At 42.6% G+C, this 19,963-nt stretch overlaps 1 protein-coding gene across 1 annotated transcript in view; it reads right to left on the reverse strand.

Moving 5' to 3' along the window:
- Positions 1–395: 395 nt before the first annotated feature.
- Positions 396–19,963, reverse strand: part of MSN (moesin) — an 83,546-nt gene continuing 63,978 nt past the window's right edge. Inside the window, exons 3-13 of the mRNA XM_004780009.3 lie at positions 16,058–16,153; positions 14,527–14,801; positions 12,957–13,040; positions 12,151–12,297; positions 10,711–10,807; positions 8,842–9,005; positions 5,935–6,065; positions 5,515–5,675; positions 3,413–3,505; positions 2,849–3,073; positions 396–2,299 (exon numbers count right to left, since the gene is read on the reverse strand). Coding sequence (XP_004780066.1) covers positions 2,135–2,299; positions 2,849–3,073; positions 3,413–3,505; positions 5,515–5,675; positions 5,935–6,065; positions 8,842–9,005; positions 10,711–10,807; positions 12,151–12,297; positions 12,957–13,040; positions 14,527–14,801; positions 16,058–16,153 — 1,638 coding nt within the window. The 3' untranslated portion in view covers positions 396–2,134. The remainder of the gene's footprint in view (positions 2,300–2,848; positions 3,074–3,412; positions 3,506–5,514; positions 5,676–5,934; positions 6,066–8,841; positions 9,006–10,710; positions 10,808–12,150; positions 12,298–12,956; positions 13,041–14,526; positions 14,802–16,057; positions 16,154–19,963) is intronic.

The raw sequence follows: 19,963 nt of genomic DNA on the forward strand, positions 1-19,963 counted from the left end.
GAAGATTTCCTGACAAGAAGGCAGGACAGGGCTTAACTATCCCAGGAGGAATCTAGAGATACAAACCATTTCTCACAAGCAACTCCAAAGTCCCAAGTGCAAGTGAGCCCCAGAACATTACATGGTCAATGCAGGGCCCACCTACACCGGAAAAATTAGCCTGGAGCTGTGGAAAGGGTGTAAGTGATTAAGAGAGTCCTGTGCCCTTTGGCAGTTACTCTTCTTTTTCAATTCCCTTGGCCCCTCTATAAAATGAGGATGGTCATATCTGCTCTCCATAGGACTGAAATGAGGATGAAATGAGCCCAAAGATTGGAAGGTGGTCTACAGAATGGAAATTTTAGTGTAGTATTTTATAGCCACTACTCACACCACAACAAAAATAAAGGCACAGAGAAGTCATCCTAAATTTTATTGGCACTGAAATAGAACATGGGTTGAGCATAAATCCTTCCAAAAACAATTTTTAAAAACTCCCAAAAAACACACACAAAAAAATTGAATACAAAATCTAACCTTTCTCCCCAGGCTCCCTGTGGGTGCATTATTGCCCTTAAGAGGCAGCTAGAGTACCCCACAATTCCAGGTTTGAATTTAGCCAGTATAGGGCCTATAACCAAAAGAGTCAATATAATTCACAGCAATGCACATAAGACTCCCCAAAGTCAGGCAGGATGGAGTTTGGGAGGGATTGAAGCCAAGGGCTCTGGGCTAGGGGCACTGCCATGGAGCAACAGTATTACCCTTTGGGGACTGAACTCTGGGGAGAAGGGAAAATAAAAAGAACAATAAAACCAAATACCAAGTAATTTAAAAATGAACTGTATGACCTATAGTGATAGATGACATCACTAATACTGAAAGCTTCTTACAATAGTATTTCTGGCAAAATATTCTTTTATAATATAGTATATGCTTCCTAGTATATGCTTCCCCCCATATGTGGGAATGGTAAGGAAATGAGGCCAAAATCATCCTGCCTCAAAACTAGTATCTTCTAAGGGTGCACTAGCAAGAAACACAGAAATCAATATTGAATTAGATGCCACTAGAATATATAATACTGGTAAGAAAAAAAAAAAGGAGCACACATGAAACAGAGAAGAGGAGGAGGTTGCTCCTGTGTTGAGAAAAGGGGGTTAGAGTGTAGAAGGGACCAGACCAGAGCCCCCAACAGCTCTCTGAAGCCCATTGTGAACATTTACCCCCACTGGCAAGAGTTCTGGATGGGATGGCTAGGCTTTTGGGTAAACATCCCTACTATTCTATCTGGAGGGAATTTGGGGATTGGAATGGGGAGGGGCAGATCCCAAGAAGGGAGAGACCCAGAATAATAGTAAGGGATACCTCTTCCCATAGAGCTCACTTGAAACAAGCCTAGGCTCCCATAAGGCATTGGGGAGGATCTTCTAAACAGCCCTGCCTGAATAGAATGGGCAATAGCCTTCTAAGATGTTCGTGAAGTCTCTTGAAGATACTGTCTCCTCCCATCTCACTGTGGGGAAAATCTGAAATCCTGAACTCAGGGACAAGACTTAGAAGGATTTTGTAACAGGTCCAATCTGGGAGGTATAGAGAAGAATGACTGACATCTTTTTCACTTCCAATCATTATGAAGCCTAAATAACTCTAGAAGAAATGGACATTGTAAGGTCTAATCCTAAATTCGCTGATATCCTAGAGCATACACCCAGGGCCCTACCTCCTTCTGTAAACTGTGTGATGCTCTAATTCTGCAAATCACAGGACCCTGAAAAGGAAGGAAGTTGTGGGGCAGGGATGGGGGTTAGTTTTCAACTTATATCACACTTAAGTCCCACAGAACAGTGGGGGTATTTCCCCAATCAAGTAGGAACTGCCTCTAAGCTACAAAGTGGTCTCTTCTAGCAATCTAGATTAAAATGGACATAGAGGGAAAAGACGGTCCAATTGGCACTATAGTGGGCCATTTATTTGCCCAATGAGGTGAGTGAGGGCTGAGGGGCTAGGTTTGGTCCCATAGGGGCACTGAAGACTTGGCATGACTCCAGGGCTGCTCTAGTTAGTTGCTTCAGCACAATGTGAGTTAGGCAAGAGTATAGGAGTGTGGGGGCAAGGAAGAAGGGAGGAGGGGTCCTTAGAGGCTTGGTGAACATTACATGGACTCAAATTCATCAATACGCTGCTTAGTATTGCCCTGCCGGATCTGACGCAGGGTTTTATATTTGTCTCGGCCAAGTCGCATGTTCTCAGCATGGATCATGTCATTGGCAGTCTTCTTGGACTCATCACGGGCATTGGCCAGTTCTGAAGTGAGGGCCTGTGAGGGTGTAAGGGGATGAGGGGTTAATGGCTTGCTCTCACTTTACCTCTTCTTATTTAAGCAGATTCATCAGATTCATTCTCTCTCCCCCCCTCTACACACACACACACACACACACACACACACACACCCCTTAACTCCTCTCTTTCTACATACAAACACATATATATATTTTTGAGGGCCATTTTCAGCAATGTTGGAAATGCAGTGGGGCAAGAATAAAATAATCAAAAAAAGAAAAATCCACAAACTTTGTGGACCAATGGCAGGTATTCTCTGAAAGTAGAAAAATGTACCAAAGATTCAGGTAGAAATTAGGTCAGGGTATTTTTCTGGATACAAGAAAAAAATGGAGTATAGGGCAAAAAACAAAAGGAGGAGGTGGCCCAAGTTCTGACTGATAAATGATGGGTGCTTATCCTTAAAGCTCTCATTAGAGAAAGGCTCAGACTCCCATACCCCAATGAGACAGGCTCCTCTACCTAACCCAATAATGATATAAGGAATGTACATGGTATCTTTGACCCTCTGGTCCTGTTGGAATACCTTCAGGTGCTTCTGAACACGCTCATTCTTCTCTGCCTCAGTGGTACGTTCCTCCTCACTGCGATCCTTGGCCATGGCATCAGCCCGCAAGTCAGCACTGGCCTCTGCTCCATTCTCATCCTGCTCATCCTGCTCATTCTCAGCTGGCTCAGCTACGTGAGGTGTACTCATGGCAGTCTTCAGCTCAGCACGGGTCTTCTCCAAGTCTTCTTGTACCATCTGAGCCTGTCCAGTAATAGAGGGCAGGAAGAACCAACAGTCAGATCAGGCTAACTTGTGGCATCCTACAAATGCATAGAATGGCCCAGCAGAAGGCAGGCACCAGGAAGGCCAAGTTACTTTGTCTGCCTTTAGTTTCTGCATCTATGTAATAGGAACAATTTACCAACTTCCCTGGTGTATTGGAGAATTCTGGGAAGTATTTGAGAAAGCCCCGAGCTCCTTCTCCCATGATGCCTGCTATCAAGGAAGGATGCAAAGAATAAGGAGCCCAAATCTGAGGAATCTAAGGAACTGAAACCTATCATTTATCATAAGGCTTTTACTCAGGGCACTGTGTCTTACCTTCTGCTGCCATTCCACAGCCTCACTTTCCTTCTTCTGTCGAGCCATCTCCAGCTGAGAGATTCGAGCTGTCAATTCTGCCATTTCCAAGGCCTATGGATAAATTGGAAGCTTGTGAGAGCTGAGCCTTCTGGTCCTCAGGACCTAGGTATCTTCAACCCCAGTTCCACTGGGGAGCCAATAGAAAACCTGCTGTTCCACTTGCTTGCTGTTCTGGAGGCTCTTTTTACCACACCTCCTCCAGGATGACTGGAAGACCATCCTATTCTCAGATTTACTATTCTTTTTAACTCCAAATCATTTTGTTAGAAGTCATAGATCCACACCTAGACTACAGACCTCCTGAACACAAACATGTAATTTCTCTCTCCCTCTCCCCGCTTTCCTTTCATCCTCCCCCTCTTTCTCTCATGCATACACTATTGCCCACTGCATATTTAGGGCCTTCATAAATCTTTGGGAATCAATGTGTCACTGTATGAAGTACCAGACCCCTTCCTGCTTTTCTGGAATGCTCAGGACTCCACTAAGACTCCTCCCAGGACAAGTATAGGAAAGATGCTATAGTGTCACAAGGCAATCTGAACAAGGGGAAAAAATAACCCTTATGCACACCCTCTCATCTTGGACACATCTATCTTCTAGAGGAAACTTCTCCCTGGTAAATAGGTCTTAGTTCCTGCATTCACACTCCAAACAGTAGAGCGAAAGAACATATATAAAGGAATTTGGGACATGGGTTCTTAACTTTTGAGTCACAAAAGTAATAAAGATGAAAATTTGTCTGGAATCAGAAGAGACCCCTAATCACTAAGGAAATGTTGAAAAACAAAAATAAAACTGGGGACATCACGTTACCTGATTTCAAGCTTTATTACAAAGCTATGATCACCAAGACAGCATGGTACTGGCACAAAAACAGGCAAAGAAGTTTTCTTTGACCCTGCAATTGCACTCCTGGGTATTTACCCCAAAGATACAGATGTAGTGAAAAGAAGGGCCATCTGTAACCCAATGTTAATAGCAGCAATGGCCACGGTCGCCAAACTATGGAAAGAACCAAGATGCCCTTCAACGGATGAATGGATAAGGAAGATGTGGTCCATATACACTATGGAGTATTATGCCTCCATCAGAAAGGATGAATACCCAACTTTTGTAGCAACATGGACGGGACTGGAAGAGATTATGCTGAGTGAAATAAGTCAAGCAGAGAGAGTCAATTATCATATGGTTTCACTTATTTGTGGAGCATAACAAATAGCATGGAGGACATGGGGAGTTAGAGAGGAGAAGGGAGTTGGGGGAAATTGGAAGGGGAGGTGAACCATGAGAGACTATGGACTCTGAAAAACAGTCTGAGGGGTGTGAAGTGGCGGGGGGGTGGGAGGTTGGGGCACCAGGTGGTGGGTATTATAGAGGGCACGGATTGGATTGCATGGAGCACTGGGTGTCGTGAAAAAATAATGAATACTGTTATGCTGAAAATAAGTAAAAAATAAATTTAAAAAAAAGATGAAAGTAAGGATGCTCACTCTATTCCCCTGAAAAGTGCCTGGACACAGTTTTACATACAATTTTAGTGAACAAACCCTTCAAAAAGAGGCAAAAATAGGTTCTCAGCCTTACTCGGCCACACTGTGTGATCTTTGACAAATCTCTTAAACCTCCTTGAGTCCTAATTTCCTTAACTGGGCATAGTATCCCATGTGGGCTAATCCCATAGGATTATTGGGAGAGGAAATCAGAAAGTAAGGGAAGAGGAAAAGTTGCTAGCATAACTTGTAACACACAGTAGGTAGTCAATTAAGTGTAAATTCTTTTGCTTCTTTCCTCCCTCCCTTTCCTTTTTCAGGTCATCAGCTCAGATCCCTAAGGGCTAAGTAAGTAGAATAAAAGTAAGGGTTAGGGAAGACTGCAAAGCTTTCTGGGCCACATCAGTGACTCTGCAGCTTGCTTTTGAATAAAATATCTGCTGGAGACCTGTTGACTGGCACCCTGATGGAAGGAGACAGCCCTGCAGGCAGGAGTAACTGTGAATAGGTAGGCAGACAGGGAAGAAAATTCAGTTACCACAATCCTAGCTCATTTTATAGCTTTACCAGCTGTTCCTGAGTCTTCTTCTGATCGCGGGAGGCCTGCAACAGGGCTTCCTTGGCCTCTTCAGCTTCTTGACGCTCTTTGGCCAGTTTTTCAGCCTCACTCTGGGCACGCTTCCGCTCCTGTTCAAGCTCCAGGGCCCTGCGGGTCTGTTCTTCTAGTTCTGGAAAGAGAAGAAGGGGGAAAGATAGTGAAATATGCAGACATGGAAGGAACACCTAGCTTCCTTCCTGGAAATGCTTTATCCCAGGGCACAGCTGGCAGAAAGCTCTGGGAACTCTTCCTTTTGCCCTGTCTTTCATCTATCTGTAGCCACATATGGATTAGATAGCCTGAGTCTGCAGCTCAGGCAAAAGAGCCTCTAGCTCAGAGTTAGGCTCTAGGAAAACCCAGTCTCCAAGGTGACTGACTCTAAGCCTCACCGTGCTGAGCCTTCTTAGTCTGTTCCTCAATTTGCTTCAGCCTCTCCATCAGTTCCTCCTTTTCCCGTTCAATCTTCTCCTTCTCCTTTTCTGCCATCTCACGCTTCTTCTTCTCATTTTCCAGCAAAGCACTAAGGAAAGAGAAAGGATGGAATAGGTCACATGGAAAGGCCCCAAGGCTCTCTGGCCCTGGACCCTCAGCCCTTACCCATCTAACACACTTAGAGCTTGTGAGTTAGGACCACGCTCCCTTATCCCCACATCCTGTCCTTACATTATAGCCCCACATTGGTCAGTACACCCAGGACCCTGTCATTTATTCCAGAGTCAGGATCTAACCTGGACTCCCAGCTCTACTACTCACCAATGGGTAACCAGTGTGTGAACTTAACTATGTCATTTCTTTGCTCTTGTTCTCAGCACTCCTATCTGTAAAATGGCCTAATAAGTCCTGCCCATCTACCTCATAGTTATAGGGTCAAGTTTTGACTCTGCGTTGGGAGTCCACTGAGCTCTATGGCTTCTACAGGCCCTCTACATCCCAGCTCTAGGCTCTTTTCCCCCAGAATTTGTTGCAAATCTAAAACAAGTATTCACTTTTTTTGCCCCAATGCATCTTCTAGGAGGTTCCTTTTTCACCCTGGGCTAGGCGTTTTTTCTTTCTCTGGGCCCTCAGAATACTTGACCTATATTCTCCCCATCCCTCCTCTTTATTATTTTTCTCCACAGCACTTTCTCACCAACTTACATACTATATAATTTCCGTATTTGTTCTCTTTCCACGAGAATGTCAGATTCCTGATAGCAGGGATTTTTGTCTATTTATTTTTCACTACTCATTAAATACTTATTGAATGAAAAAAATGACAGGGTATTTGTACCTTGAACAGTTATGTATATATTGCTTTTCCTCTTTCTCCTACCAGACTTTAAGATCCTTGAGGGCAGGTTCCTGCCAGATCCAGCTCTGTACACTTCCCCAATCTCAGTAAAATTTTTCCGAATAAATAAGAACTTTGGTTCTTATTTGGACTTATTTGGACTCCTTTTCTAAGCTACTACATTTAGAAGCCTCCTGAGGTTCCAAACTGTTTATGACAGAGTATCTACTACAACACTGTTCTCAAACCTTAACATGAACAGGAATCACCTGGGATCTTATTTTTTAAATAATTTATTGAGGTGAAATTTACATTATAGTAACCACTATAAAGCAAACAATTTGGTGGCATTTAGTACATTCATAATGTACATTCACTGCCTCTATCTAGTTCCAAAACATTTTCATCACTCCAAAGCAAAACCATATACACATAAGTGAGTTTCTTCTTACCTCTTCCCGCCCATTACCCCTAATAACCATCAACCTGCGTTCTGCCTCTAAACATTTATCTATTTTGGATATTTCATATAGTGGAATCATATGGTATATGAAATTTTGCGTCTGGTTTCTTTAACTTAGCATTCTGTTATAGAGGTTCATTCACATTGTAATATGTATCAGGACTTTATTCCTTTTTATGGCTGAATACTATTCCATTGTATGGCTATACAATGTGTTTATCTATTCATCTGCTGACCATTCGGTCTATTTCTATCTTCTGTCCATTGCAAATAGCACTGCTATGAACATTTGTGTACATGTACTGTTTTTTTTAAGGATTTTTATTTATTTATTTGACAGACAGAGAACACAAGTAGGCAGAGAGGCAGGCAGAGAGAGAGGGGGAAGCAGGCTCCCTGCTGAGCAGAAAGCCTGATGCCAGGCTCAATCCCACGACCCTGAGATCATGACCTGAGCCAGGCAGAGGCCTAACCCACTGAGCTACCCAGGTGCCCCACATGTACTGTTTTCAATTATTTTGAATATATACCTAGGAGTGGAATTTGGGGATCATATGGTAATTCTATGTTTAACTTTTTGAGAAACCACCAAACTATTTTCCATAGTAGTTGAAACATTTCCACCAGCAATGTACATGAGTTCCAATTTCTCCACATCCTTGACAACAGCTCTTATTTTCTGTATTTATTTATTATATCCATATTAGTGAGTTACCAAGTGGTATCTCACTGTAGTTTTGATTTGCATTTCCCTGATAATTAGGGATGTTTTCACATGTTTGCTGGCCATTTGCATACCTTTTTTGGAGAAATGATCTCCTAGTATCTTAATCAAGATGCAGATTCTGGGGGTGCCTGGGTGGCTCAGTGGTTTAAGCCGTTGCCTTCGGTTCAGGTCATGATCTCAGGGTCCTGGGATCGAGTCCCACATCGAGCTCTCTGCTCGGCAGGGAGCCTGCTTCCCTCTCACTCTCTCTGCCTGCCTCTCTGCCTACCTGTGATCTCGTCAAATTAATAAATAAAATCTTTAAAAAAAGATGCAGATTCTGAGTTAGAAGGTCTGGAGTAGGGTGTTAGATTCTGCCTTTCTAATAAGTTCTCAAGTTGATGTCACTGTTGCTGAGTCTTGCTACACTTTCAGTAACAAGGGAGTTACATAAGGAAAATTCTGGTGGCTCTCCCCAATTCCACTCAGAAATCCATTCAAAAAAATCAGAGTCCATGTTTAAATGTGCATGGAGCTTTCTACTAATGACACTACACTGGTCAGATAGGCTGGAGCAACCGAGAAATCTGCCTAGAAAAGCAATGGCATGTGGATCAGAGACTATATGGAACTATGAAATATCCCTCCCCCCATAAGCCTCTAAAATCCTAGGCTTCTGATGTCAGCTTCCTGGGGAAGGTGATGCCTGAGACTTAATAGTAGAGGTGATAACCCTGTACAGCTCTCTCTTCCCCCATCCCAGGATGGTTCCATGTCTTTCCTTTATCAATCTTGACACTTTTGGGAAGCTTCTTTGCCCTAGCCTCCACCCTCCACTCTAGTGCCACAGAACCTACCGTTCCATCTGTTTCTGGTGCTTCTCTTCCCGGGCCTGTGCCTTCATCTGCTGTACCTCAATGGTGTCAGGCTTGCGGCGGCGCATGTATAGTTCATGGTTCCCCATGCACAGGGCCAAGATACGCTTGTTAATCCTCAGCCGGGGAGCATAGAAGACAAAGTCCTGATAGGAAACCAACAATCAAAATGAGTTTGGAAGGACAGATGAAAGTGAGCTTCTGCCTTTTGAAAGCACTGAAAGGGTTATTTATCCCAATTTTCTCATATTACAGATAAGAAGGTTAATTATCAGAGTAGTGAAGTAACTTGTCCATGGTAACACAGAAGACTAGTGGCAAACCCAGGACTAGAACCCAGACCTCTGGACTCTAAAACCAGTGTTCTTTCCATCAAACCACAATTTCTTTTAACCTTTGCTTATGAAAACATCACATCCTAAAATATCCTCAATCTAATTGAAAGATAGGAATGGAACCTATTTGCTAATGAGGGATCTTGCTAAATCTCAGGGGTCTCTCTTAGAGGCCCCTGGGATATGGTGGTGTGGGGAGCTGGACTGTTTCTGTATCCTCCTAAAAGCATATCCTAGACACAGCCCCTTAAATCATTTTTGGGATAATGCAAATCGTAAATACATACATAAATACATAAATTTGAACACTGATTGCTCTGGCTGTCATTTAAAAAAATAAGCCTTTGATCTCAGCTGTCTTTGTTAATTAACTTTTCCCACTGGAAGTTGAACACAGCAGCAATTTAAAAAAAGAAGAAAAGGAAAAAACACACACACAAGAATCTAGTTTGCTTAATTGTTACTATAAATACCATTGGACCAAGGTTACCAATTAATGGGTTAACTACCAGTTCCTCTGCCATGGAACCCAAATTACTACTGTTTCATATGGCTTAGTGTGCAGTGGAAGGAGCACAGGCTTTAGAGGTCAAATAATGTATATATAAACCCCAGATTTATATTTTTTAGCTGTGTGATCTTGAGCAAATCACTCCAATTCTTTGAACCTTAATTTCCACAAATATAAAGCAGGTATACTACTACTTACCTGACAAGGTTGTTGAGCATTAAACAAGATAAAATATATAAAGTACCTAGCAGCAGAAGTTCAGAGAACTTACAGCTGGAGAAGAATTGTTGAGGCCTTATGAGAAGGGTCTATCTCAGCATGGCCTTTAACCCCTGTTGGACATGAGGTATACCAAAAGACAAGACCTTTTTCTTTTTTCTATCTTACTCTCAATCACCAGCTTTCCAGTCTTATCAACCACAGGCAGCTAAGTAAGTGAAAACTGTGGTGAGCATGTTAGAGGAATGCCTGGACCCAAAGCCCTTTCTTGTTCTTGGGTTGCCCTGGAGATAAGTCTTGAGAGGACAGCAGTAAAGTTATACCAAACAGCAAGTTTCGAAGATCATCTTTTGGATCTGGATTTCTGGCTCTGTCTATTCTCCACAATTAAAAATAAATCAAGTATACCAACAGTTTCCCTTTCTGGAGCCTACAGGCTTAAAAAAAATAAGATGTGCTCTCCGTTTCCACCCCCACGGCATCAGGGCAGCAGAAGACAGTGGCAGAGAGGGAGTACTTAGACTGCCTGGGGCTCTCCCTCATCTATGTTTCTCCTAACACACATTTGCCAGGGTGGCACCAGCTACAGGATGTCTCCTGATCATGTCTCGTCATCAATAACCCCTTTCAGGGCCAATCTCCTTTTGTGCCTCCTATTCCTAGCCCCCGCACACATACAAAAAAAAAATCCAGAAAAATGAGAGAAACATACAATGACATGTTTGCTCCTAGCATTATCCAGGTCTTGGCAAGTACCTTTCTTGTCCAGTAGGAAGAATCACTTACCGGGGCTTTTTTGTCAATGGGCTTGATGACAAATTTCTTGTCATTGAAAGAAATATTTCTGATCTCACTCCAGGGAAAGCCTATCTTGGGAGTCAGTCTGTAGAGAACAAGAACATTAGGACCATGGAAAGACAAGAAGGACATAGAGGGTTGGTGGTTTGCCTTTTGCACCCCCTACTTCTTCCTTAAGGAGGTAGATTCATTATCAGCTCAGCCAGTGTTATCACAAGCTACCAGGTCAGTTGCCAGTTTGAGGGTGCAAAAAGGACCTCCTGATACCACAACCAACTTATTATTTCTTGTCCCAAACTCTGAGGTTTGTTTTACTGTATTTTTTTAATTAAATTTTACTTTTCAGTGTTCCAAAATTCATTGTTTATGCACCATACCCAGTGCTCCATGCAATACGTGCCCTCCTTAATAACCACCACTAGGCTCATCCACCCCCTTACCCCCTCCCTTCCAAAACCCTCAGTTTGTTTCTCAGAGTCCTCAGTTTTACTGTATTTTTTGTTGAGGCAGGAACACTGTGAAAATCTCTCACAAGAATCTCCACCCCTGCTTTACTGGGACTCTTCCACCCAAGGTTGTAACAGTTGGGGAGAATGTAAACAATGAGCTCCAAGATTCAGAAGTTACATGGAACAATCATTTACTACATCCATCCTCACCAAGAGCAGACCAATGGAAAAAATAAGAAAATGAGAAAAGTCTATAGAAAAGGGAATGTAGGCCAAAAAGCATTTAATCATCATATGGGAGTGGGATTAATTACAAATCCTGACAAGGTTGGTTCTAGGGTGATGCTGTCCAATGGAAAAATAATGATATTTTAAATTTTCTAGTAGCCACATGTTGGAGTTGAGGGAAGGGATAGGGTGGCTAGATAATGGACATTGGGGAGGGTATGTGCTATGGTAAGCACTGTGAATTGTGTAAGGCTGATGATTCACAGACCTGTACCCTTGAAACAAATAATACATTATACATTGATAAATTTTTAAGAAAGAAAAGAAGTAAAAAAGAAACAGGTGGGAGTAACTATAATAACAGTTCATTTAACCCAACATACCTAAAAGACTATCATTTGAACACATAAATATCTTAGAAAGTATTTAATGAGACATTCATCATTCTACTCTTCACACTAAGTCTTCAAAGTCTTGTGTATAGTTTACACTTACAGTGTATCTCAATTTAAGAGTAGCTGTATTTCAAGAGCTTAATAGCCACATGTGGCCAGTGACTACCATAGTGGATGGTGCAAGTATGGTCAATGCAAGATTTTGAGGCCTGGGAGGTTATGCAATCATTTAGGCTGATCTAAACTAGGTAGAAAAGGGTGGGACCTAGTTGGGACCCAGGAGATACAGTCCTACTTCGTGATGAGTACTAGGTGTCAGAGTGGCCCAAATAAACTAAGAGAAATCTAAGTTATACCTGTCATTCTGCTCATAGATGTTGAGACCTAGGGCATCCACTCCCAGCCACAATTCTGAGCCTTTCTTGTTCTTGATGCTGAAGTAGTTCACACCATACATCTCCAGGTCCTGGGCAATCTTCAGATATTCTAGAACAGCATCCTCCCTAAATAAAAGATTTGGGGGGATTATAGAGGCGAGCCTGTGAATCAGACCCAGGGAGATAGCCTATATGCTCTGCACTTCTGACAAGAATCTTGCCATTAGGGGAGGGAAAGGGGATAGAGGGTGAGCAGATGACATGTTTGACATTGTCAAACAAAACCTGTTGACAGGAGCCTAGGATCTGAGGTTCCCAAGGGTAACAAGGGTGGGCCGACCCTTGCCGGCCTCTGGCATGTTAGCTGCATTGAAGTATCTTACGTTCTTAGCAGAACCCAGATGGTGTGATGATGGCAAAATAATAAGATTCATTCCTCAACTAGACAACACCAAAAGATCTGCCATGTTTAGAGATCTCCTTGACCATTTCTTTCTTGTGGAGGGGGCCCTAGTACTCTAGAAGCTCCCTAGGGATCCTGAGGTCCCTTCAGTTTCTTTGTGGTCAAAACTGTTTGGGCTATCAGTTGCCATCATTTAAAAAAATACAGTTTCATAATGATCTTTATTTGCCTTCTATCTCTAATTTCCCCCTATAAGTTGCATTCTTATCCCTTTCTCCCCAGCATCCTCCAGTGCCCCTAGTCCTTTATCTCTTTGGACCAAAACCTACTCTCATTCTCCCTACAAAAGCAGTAATACTCATAGTTGCTAGGGTGATATTACCTGAGCATGCCCCGGTGCTCCTCATGCCACACCTGAATCCGCTCCTCCCACTGGTCCTTGTTGAGTTTATGCTGCTCTAGAACCCTAGAAAGACAACAGATAGTAGACTCAAGCACAAAACCCAAATGCAGGAGTAAAGCAAGTAAAGGGAAGCCCACTTAACTTTCTGAGGGATTGATGCAAAAAAGATATGGAGTCAGCCCACTAAGATCATACTGGAAGTAGACTGAAATTGTAGCAGGAGGTATTAATCAGAGATAGGGAACTGCCTGAGAGGTAGGAGAAATACAAGAATGGGTGGAAAAGAAAGACAATGTTAACACCTTCCTTTGTAGTTTTAACCAGAAAATCCAATAATATGCTGTGATTTTCAAGTAGGGCAGGAATGTATCAAGACTCTGTGCTGACTTGAGGGGTTAAGAGTAGAGATGGGCCTCATGGAGGAGGCATGACACTCTCTCCTAGATCCTTATGGGACAAATAGTTTTTGTTTATGAGAAAATTGCTCAGGTATGAGATTACAGCATATAGCTCCAGTACAGAGAACTCAGCCCAAATGACTTTAGAAGAAAGAGGCTTAACTAGATCTACTGGATCTACTAGATCATAAACAAGATCTACTAGATCATAAACAAGACTTGTTTTAAATATGCCATCTCAGACATCAAAGCAGTGACTCAGGTAGTGTTCCAGAGAACAATCATTATCCCTAATACTTTCAGGTAAGTTGTGCATATGCCACAGCTCCAATGGGACTGAGGCTCCCAGAATGAAGAACTTTTTCTTCCATCCACAAGCTTACGAAAATGGCCACTGGAAGCAGTAGGAAAAAAACCAGGGTTAAAAATTCAAAAGACTAGGGTCCCAGGTCTGGTTCTGCCTCAAATGAGCTGTAGGAGGTCTGGCAAGTCAGAGTGAGCACTCTGCTCTATTTCCTTAGCCAGGAAATAAAGATAATCCCTGCCTTATTCATTTTGTGTGTTGTTGTGATGCTAAAACAAAAATAATGTGTGTTTGAGAGCATTCAGCTTTGAAGTTTATAAAAGCAGAAAGCTCTGTGCACTGGTTATTGATATTAAAATACAGTTGGAGCTCCCCCCACATCCCTGGCTTGGGTATTTCTCTGTCCCTCCTGTAAACCTCTGATACAAGAGGTCTAAATCAGTGAAAAGGATTGAAAAAAAATGGAACTGGGGTAGAAGGAGTCAATCTGTCTTTGGTAATCTATATAAGCACCTGTTTCCAGAGCAATACAATTCTGCAATCAGGCAAAAGAAGAGAAGGAAAAAAGCTTTTGGTTTTGACAGAGAAACAAAAGGGCATGGTGCCATATGCAAATATGTGTCTCTTATACTAACTGCCCACAAATTTTGAGGTTAGGCTTAAGAAGGCTCCTCTTTTAACACTCCCCCAACACCATTAATTAGCAAAATAAAAACCAGTACGCATAACATGATCTTCAGAGAGACCCTAGTAGAACAGAACAGATCTGGCAGTCCCTGTATAACAGGGCCTGGTCAGCCACGGACCTTCTCCATGCAAGGGCAGATGACCAAGGGCACCACCTCACCTCTGCGGCAGCAACTTGTCCCCAGCTAAGTAGCCAGACTTGTGGACTTCCTTATTGAAGTCACCATACTTAGACTGGACAGCATAGGAGGCCAGTAGCACAGCAGTCTCTGGTGGGCAGTAAATATCATCATTGAGAATGCCCTCCTTCACTTGCAGGAAGAACAGGCGCTGTGTGATGTCCTGGATCAATTCCTCAGATACATCCTCAGGATAGAACTTGGCCCGGAACTTGAAGAGCAGAGGACTTTCCTTCCGCACATCCTGGGCAGTCACCTGGGAGCAGCAAGGGGTTACAGCTCTTAAAAAAATGGTCTTTGCCTGTAGGGTGGGGAGACACACTGAAAAGTCATCAATTTGGGTAATCCTGAAGAGCCAGGTGGCAACTGTTCTGGTTAATTCAGAAAAGAGACATTTTTTTTTTCACTGGGGACCCAACTCCATGCCCATAATTGCTTATTTTTGGGGATTCCTTCCTGAAATGACCTTCGACCCACTGATGGTCATAAGCCTTCAAGCCACCAACATCTGGCAATATACCAACTGCCCCTAAATTTTGAGGTTAGGCTTAAGAAAGCTCCTCTTTTAAGCACCCCCCCATACCAAAAATTAGCAAAGTAAAAACTATTATGTATCATTGAGGCTTAGAAATTGGCTAGACAAGAGAACAAAACTAGACTATCTTTTAAAGCCTGAAATTGGCTCTTAACAGCAACACATTTGTCCAGCAAAAGTCTCCACTCCTTGGGGAAACAAGATTCTGCCAGGTGAAGGTGAGGCACTTATCCCCTAGACACAATCAGAATCAGATAACACAAGACACTGGAAACCTCCAACAACAAAGTTAGGAAGTTTGAGGATATTGAGATGGAGGACTGACATGCTCCTGCAGAGACACTGCTTGGAGGTGAAGAGCCTGAATGGACTTCTACTCAAACCATCTCATCTGGATTTGAACTGAGATAGAAAATCAAAAAAGAATGGGTTATAAATCGGTGATGGGTATAAAGGAAGGCACTTGTGATGAGCACCAGGTGTTGTATGTAAGCAATGAATCACAAAATATTATACCTGAAAATAATATTGCACTGTATGCTAACTAGCTGGAATTTAAATAAGTACTTAAAGAAACTTTATAAACATATATATATATTTTTTCTTCAGTCTGTTATTCTCCTTTTAACAAACCTCCTAAAGCCCTTGGGTTTGGAAAGAAAAAATAGGATGCCGATCTCCTCTTGAAAATCCATTAATGATTATGGTATAAGACAAGTCAAAATTTAAAACAGAGCTCCAAGGAAAAGGGGAAGGGTCTCTTCCTCCTTGGACAAAGGCCATTCTCACTGTTAGAAGTCAAAGTGGAGACAGAGCAGGAGTTCTACCTTGGCTGAGTCTTCTGTCTTTATTCTGATCAATAGACCACCCAGTGAAAAGCACAGCCCTGGATTTGCCAGCTACCACATGTTACCCACTTGAATATAAGATATGATGGAGGAATGAATTACAAACCCAACAACTGGGTAAGAAGTTACCTTCTTATTGAGTTTCAGCCAAGTGGAGAAATTTTTAGTGTCCTGGTATTGCAGACCAAAAAACCAAACTTCCCTCAGGCCAATAGTTTTCACCACCTAGAAAAGAAAAGAAAAACATTGCTTGAATGTACGGAGGACACAAAACTGAAACTAAGATGGTCCCTGACTTCAAAAGAGATAAGGTGTCCAGGGTCTGGCAAGGAAATACACTTGGGCAGGAGTCAAGAAATGATGTCAGCATCTCTCTACACAAAGTACTTTTGTTGAGGTAGAGAACAGGTCTATCACTTAGGAGCACTACCACATACCAATAACTATATTCATTATCCCCTTTGATTTTCACAATAGCTCTGTGATACATTTACAACTAGGCCCATTTTATAGATAGTGAAACTAAGTTTCCAAGAAGTGAAGGTTCAATTAGTGAGTAGAAGAGTCAGGTCTGTTTGACTCCAAATCCATGAGTTTTTCAAATCCAGTGTTGACTGCCACTTCTTCCCTCTATTATGTCATGTGCCTTTCTACTCTCCGGATGAATTAAAAGGCTGGAAATAGAGAGTGTTGGCTTAATTCCTTTATCTTCTTCTCTTGGGTTACTCTTTTATCTTTAGCAACTAGAAATATGTCCACACTGTTCCCAGTCCCATTTACAATGCCCTAAGAAAGAATGTTCAGGGAGACATCGCAGGTATTGTGGTATCCATTAATCCAATGATGTGCTGTGTCTGGGTATTGAGATGCTTCTTCCCAGCCCTGATTAGAGGCTAGTCATGATTACCTTTACCAATAGCACAGGTTGAGAATGGGAAAGAGGGTAGAAACAGGGTGAGTACCTCAGTATAGTAGCGAAGTGGCCCCTGGTGTTCTGGGCCTCTTGGCTAAGCAGTGGGTAGTAGGAAAGGGAGGCCAGCCAGCAGATGGAGATTGTTTTCCAGTCCCTGACATTAGCAATGTTAATGGTTCTGGCTGACAGCTGAACCCCAGCATGCCCACCACTGGAGATGGGAGGCAATAAAGCCGACTCATAACCTAATGAGGTTGTGCTGATGGTTTTCTTTCTTTCTTTTTTTTTTTTTTTTAATTTTCTTCGGGGGTAGGCAAGGGAGGTAGGGGAGTGAGCCGAAGGAATTTACCTGGATATAGAAATAGGAAAGGAGGACCCAATATTGCTAATGTCCTTCCTTATCAATAAATTATATCTTCCCTCAACACATACACACACATGTGCACACACACACATACACTCCTCCACTATATCTACAAAGTTTCTACTATGCACCCAAACCCAAACCCCATAGTCATTCCTGAAGCTTACAAGCTTACAAGCTTCAGAGGCCCTAAGGAAAAAGTAGCTCATATCTATTAAGTACCTATTATGTAACAGGTATTGAACACTGAACAACCCTGAGATAGCTATTATCTCTATTTTATACATGAATAAACAAAGGCTTAAGAGGCAACCTGCCTAGAAGACATGACTAGATACCTTTCCATCCAGATGGCTTACTGACACATGAAAAGATGTTCAACATCACTTATGAACAGAGAAATACAAATCCAAACCACAATGAGATACCACTTAACACTGGTCAGAATGGTTAAAATTAACAACAAAGAAACAATAGGTGCTGGCAAGGATGTGGAAAAAGGGGAATCCTCTTGCACTCTTGGTGGGAATGTAATGCAAACCAATGTACTCACCCTGGAGAAAAGTATAGAGATTCCTCAAAAAGTTAAAAATGAAACTACACTACAATCCAGCAATTTTACTTATTTACCCAAAGTATAAAAAATACAGATTCAAAGGGGTACATGTGCCCTGATGTTTATAGCAGCATTGCCAAAATAGCCAAACTATGGAAAGAACCCAAATGTCCATTGACTGATGAGTCAATAGAGAAGATGTGGTGTGTGTGTGTGTGTGTGTGTGTGTGTACATATAATGGAATTTTACTCAATTTTTACTCAACCATCAAAAAGAATGAAATTGGGGGGGGGGGCAAGATGGCAGGGAAGTAGGAGGAGGCGCCGTTTCAACCTGTATCCTAAAGTGAGCTGATTACCTACCAAAGAACTCCGATCACCCATGAAATCAGCCTGAGATCAGAATTATACACGTCTGAATCTCTACAGGAGCAGAAGACGCCAGTGGGCAGGTAAAGCGGAGTGGGAGTGGGAATGTTGGACTGATATCGGAAGATAAACAGAAGGGGGAGGGAACCACCAGAGGCGACCCATTGGAAAGTAATGCCCCAATACCAGAGTGCCCAGCGTCTGGGGACAAGCATTAACTTGGAGTCTGGTTGAAAGCACTCAAAAAGAGCAAGGAATCACGGGGGGAAATTGTGGGAATCAGGGTGGTTAGGGACAGGGGCTTAAGTCCCCGGACCCAGGACAGCCTCCCCTGGGGCTGAGCCAGAGAGAGTGCGGTGGAGAAACCAGGTCTTGGTCCCTGAGCCGCCAGCGTGCCCAAGAACACATGGGGTCTGGCTCCTGTGAGGGACTGGGAGCCTCGCCAGATGGCAGAACGCCAGGCCCTGCTATCAGAGCCTGAGATGCGTGTGCCCCACACCCTCCCTGAGAGAGGTGTGTGCAGGTGCCAGCCCGGTGCTCTCAGACCAGAAATACCAGGCACTCCCAACCTGGGCAAGTGGGAAAATCTCAGTGCGCCATTGCTGCTTGGAACCTCTCTGGCGATTTGGAGCTGCCCAGACAGCCACCGCTGCCATGGTTTTGGGTGCAAGCAGGAGATCCTGCATCCCCAGGGACCATGAGTCAGAACCTGCTCTGCCAGCAGCTCTGCAGCACCCACAGGGGAGCAGACTGAGGCTTCTCTCTGAGGGGGAGGTCAGGGTGCAGTTTTCTTTCCTCTAAACCTCCAAAAACCATCAAAGCTGTAAAGGCTAGAGAAAAAAAAAAGAACAACCAAACATAAAAACCCCCAGAGAACAAAAGCCTGAAAAACCGGTTTCTTTAGACCCCACCCTATTGAGGGGGATGGGAGGACTTAACTAAGGGAACATAATTCACTGAAAACCCACATGGTAGGCTCCTCCCCCAGAAAAACCAACCAGGAAAAAAAAAAAAAAAAAAGATGACAAGAGAACAACCACCACTACTTCATAGATACAACTTTTATTTTTAACTCGTTCCCACTATTTTGGTTCATTTTTTTAAATATAGATAATTTTTAAGCTATTTACAATCACAGTGAGATGTCCAGTACATCAAATTCCATAATGACCTTCTAACCTTCACTTTTTGATACATGCACCTGTGTTTTTCTCTTGCTTTTCTATTTTTTAATTTTTTTAAAATTTTAGTTTAGTTTAGTCTAGTTTATTCTTTTTAATTTTTATTTTCTAATATTCTTATAGAATATTAGAGCACTCTCTCTGGCTCAGCCCCAGGAGAGGCTGTCCTGGGTCCTGGGACTTAAGCCCCTGTCCCTAACCACCCTGATTCCCACAATTTCCCCCCATGATTCCTTGCTCTTTTTGAGTGCTTTCAAAGTAACCCCCTTTCAAGGTAACCCCCTTTCCCCAATCAAAGCTACAGCTATAGGTAAACCAATTTTTAATCCCCCTTTATCTTAGAAAGTTGAGTCCTTTAACAAAGATATCAAGATACATCCAGGAAGAATCAAAATAACCTTCCTCGCACACACTGAGAATTTATAACCACTGTCCCAACTTTTTCTTCCACCAGTGTTTCTGTCTTTTTGTGTTTGTCCTGATAGTATATAAATCTTATACTTGGGGTTCTTTTTGACGAGGTTGCTTCCTTTTATATATATATATATATATATATATATATATATATATATATATATTTCTCTTGTCATATACTTTTGTCAGTCTTCTTGTTTGTCTGCTTTTGTTTGTATACTTCATAAATCTTACCTTG

This window comes from Mustela putorius, unplaced genomic scaffold, assembly GCF_011764305.1.
Source record: "Mustela putorius furo isolate JIRA1106 unplaced genomic scaffold, ASM1176430v1.1 tig00000549_pilon_pilon_pilon, whole genome shotgun sequence".
Lineage (NCBI taxonomy): Eukaryota > Metazoa > Chordata > Mammalia > Carnivora > Mustelidae > Mustela > Mustela putorius.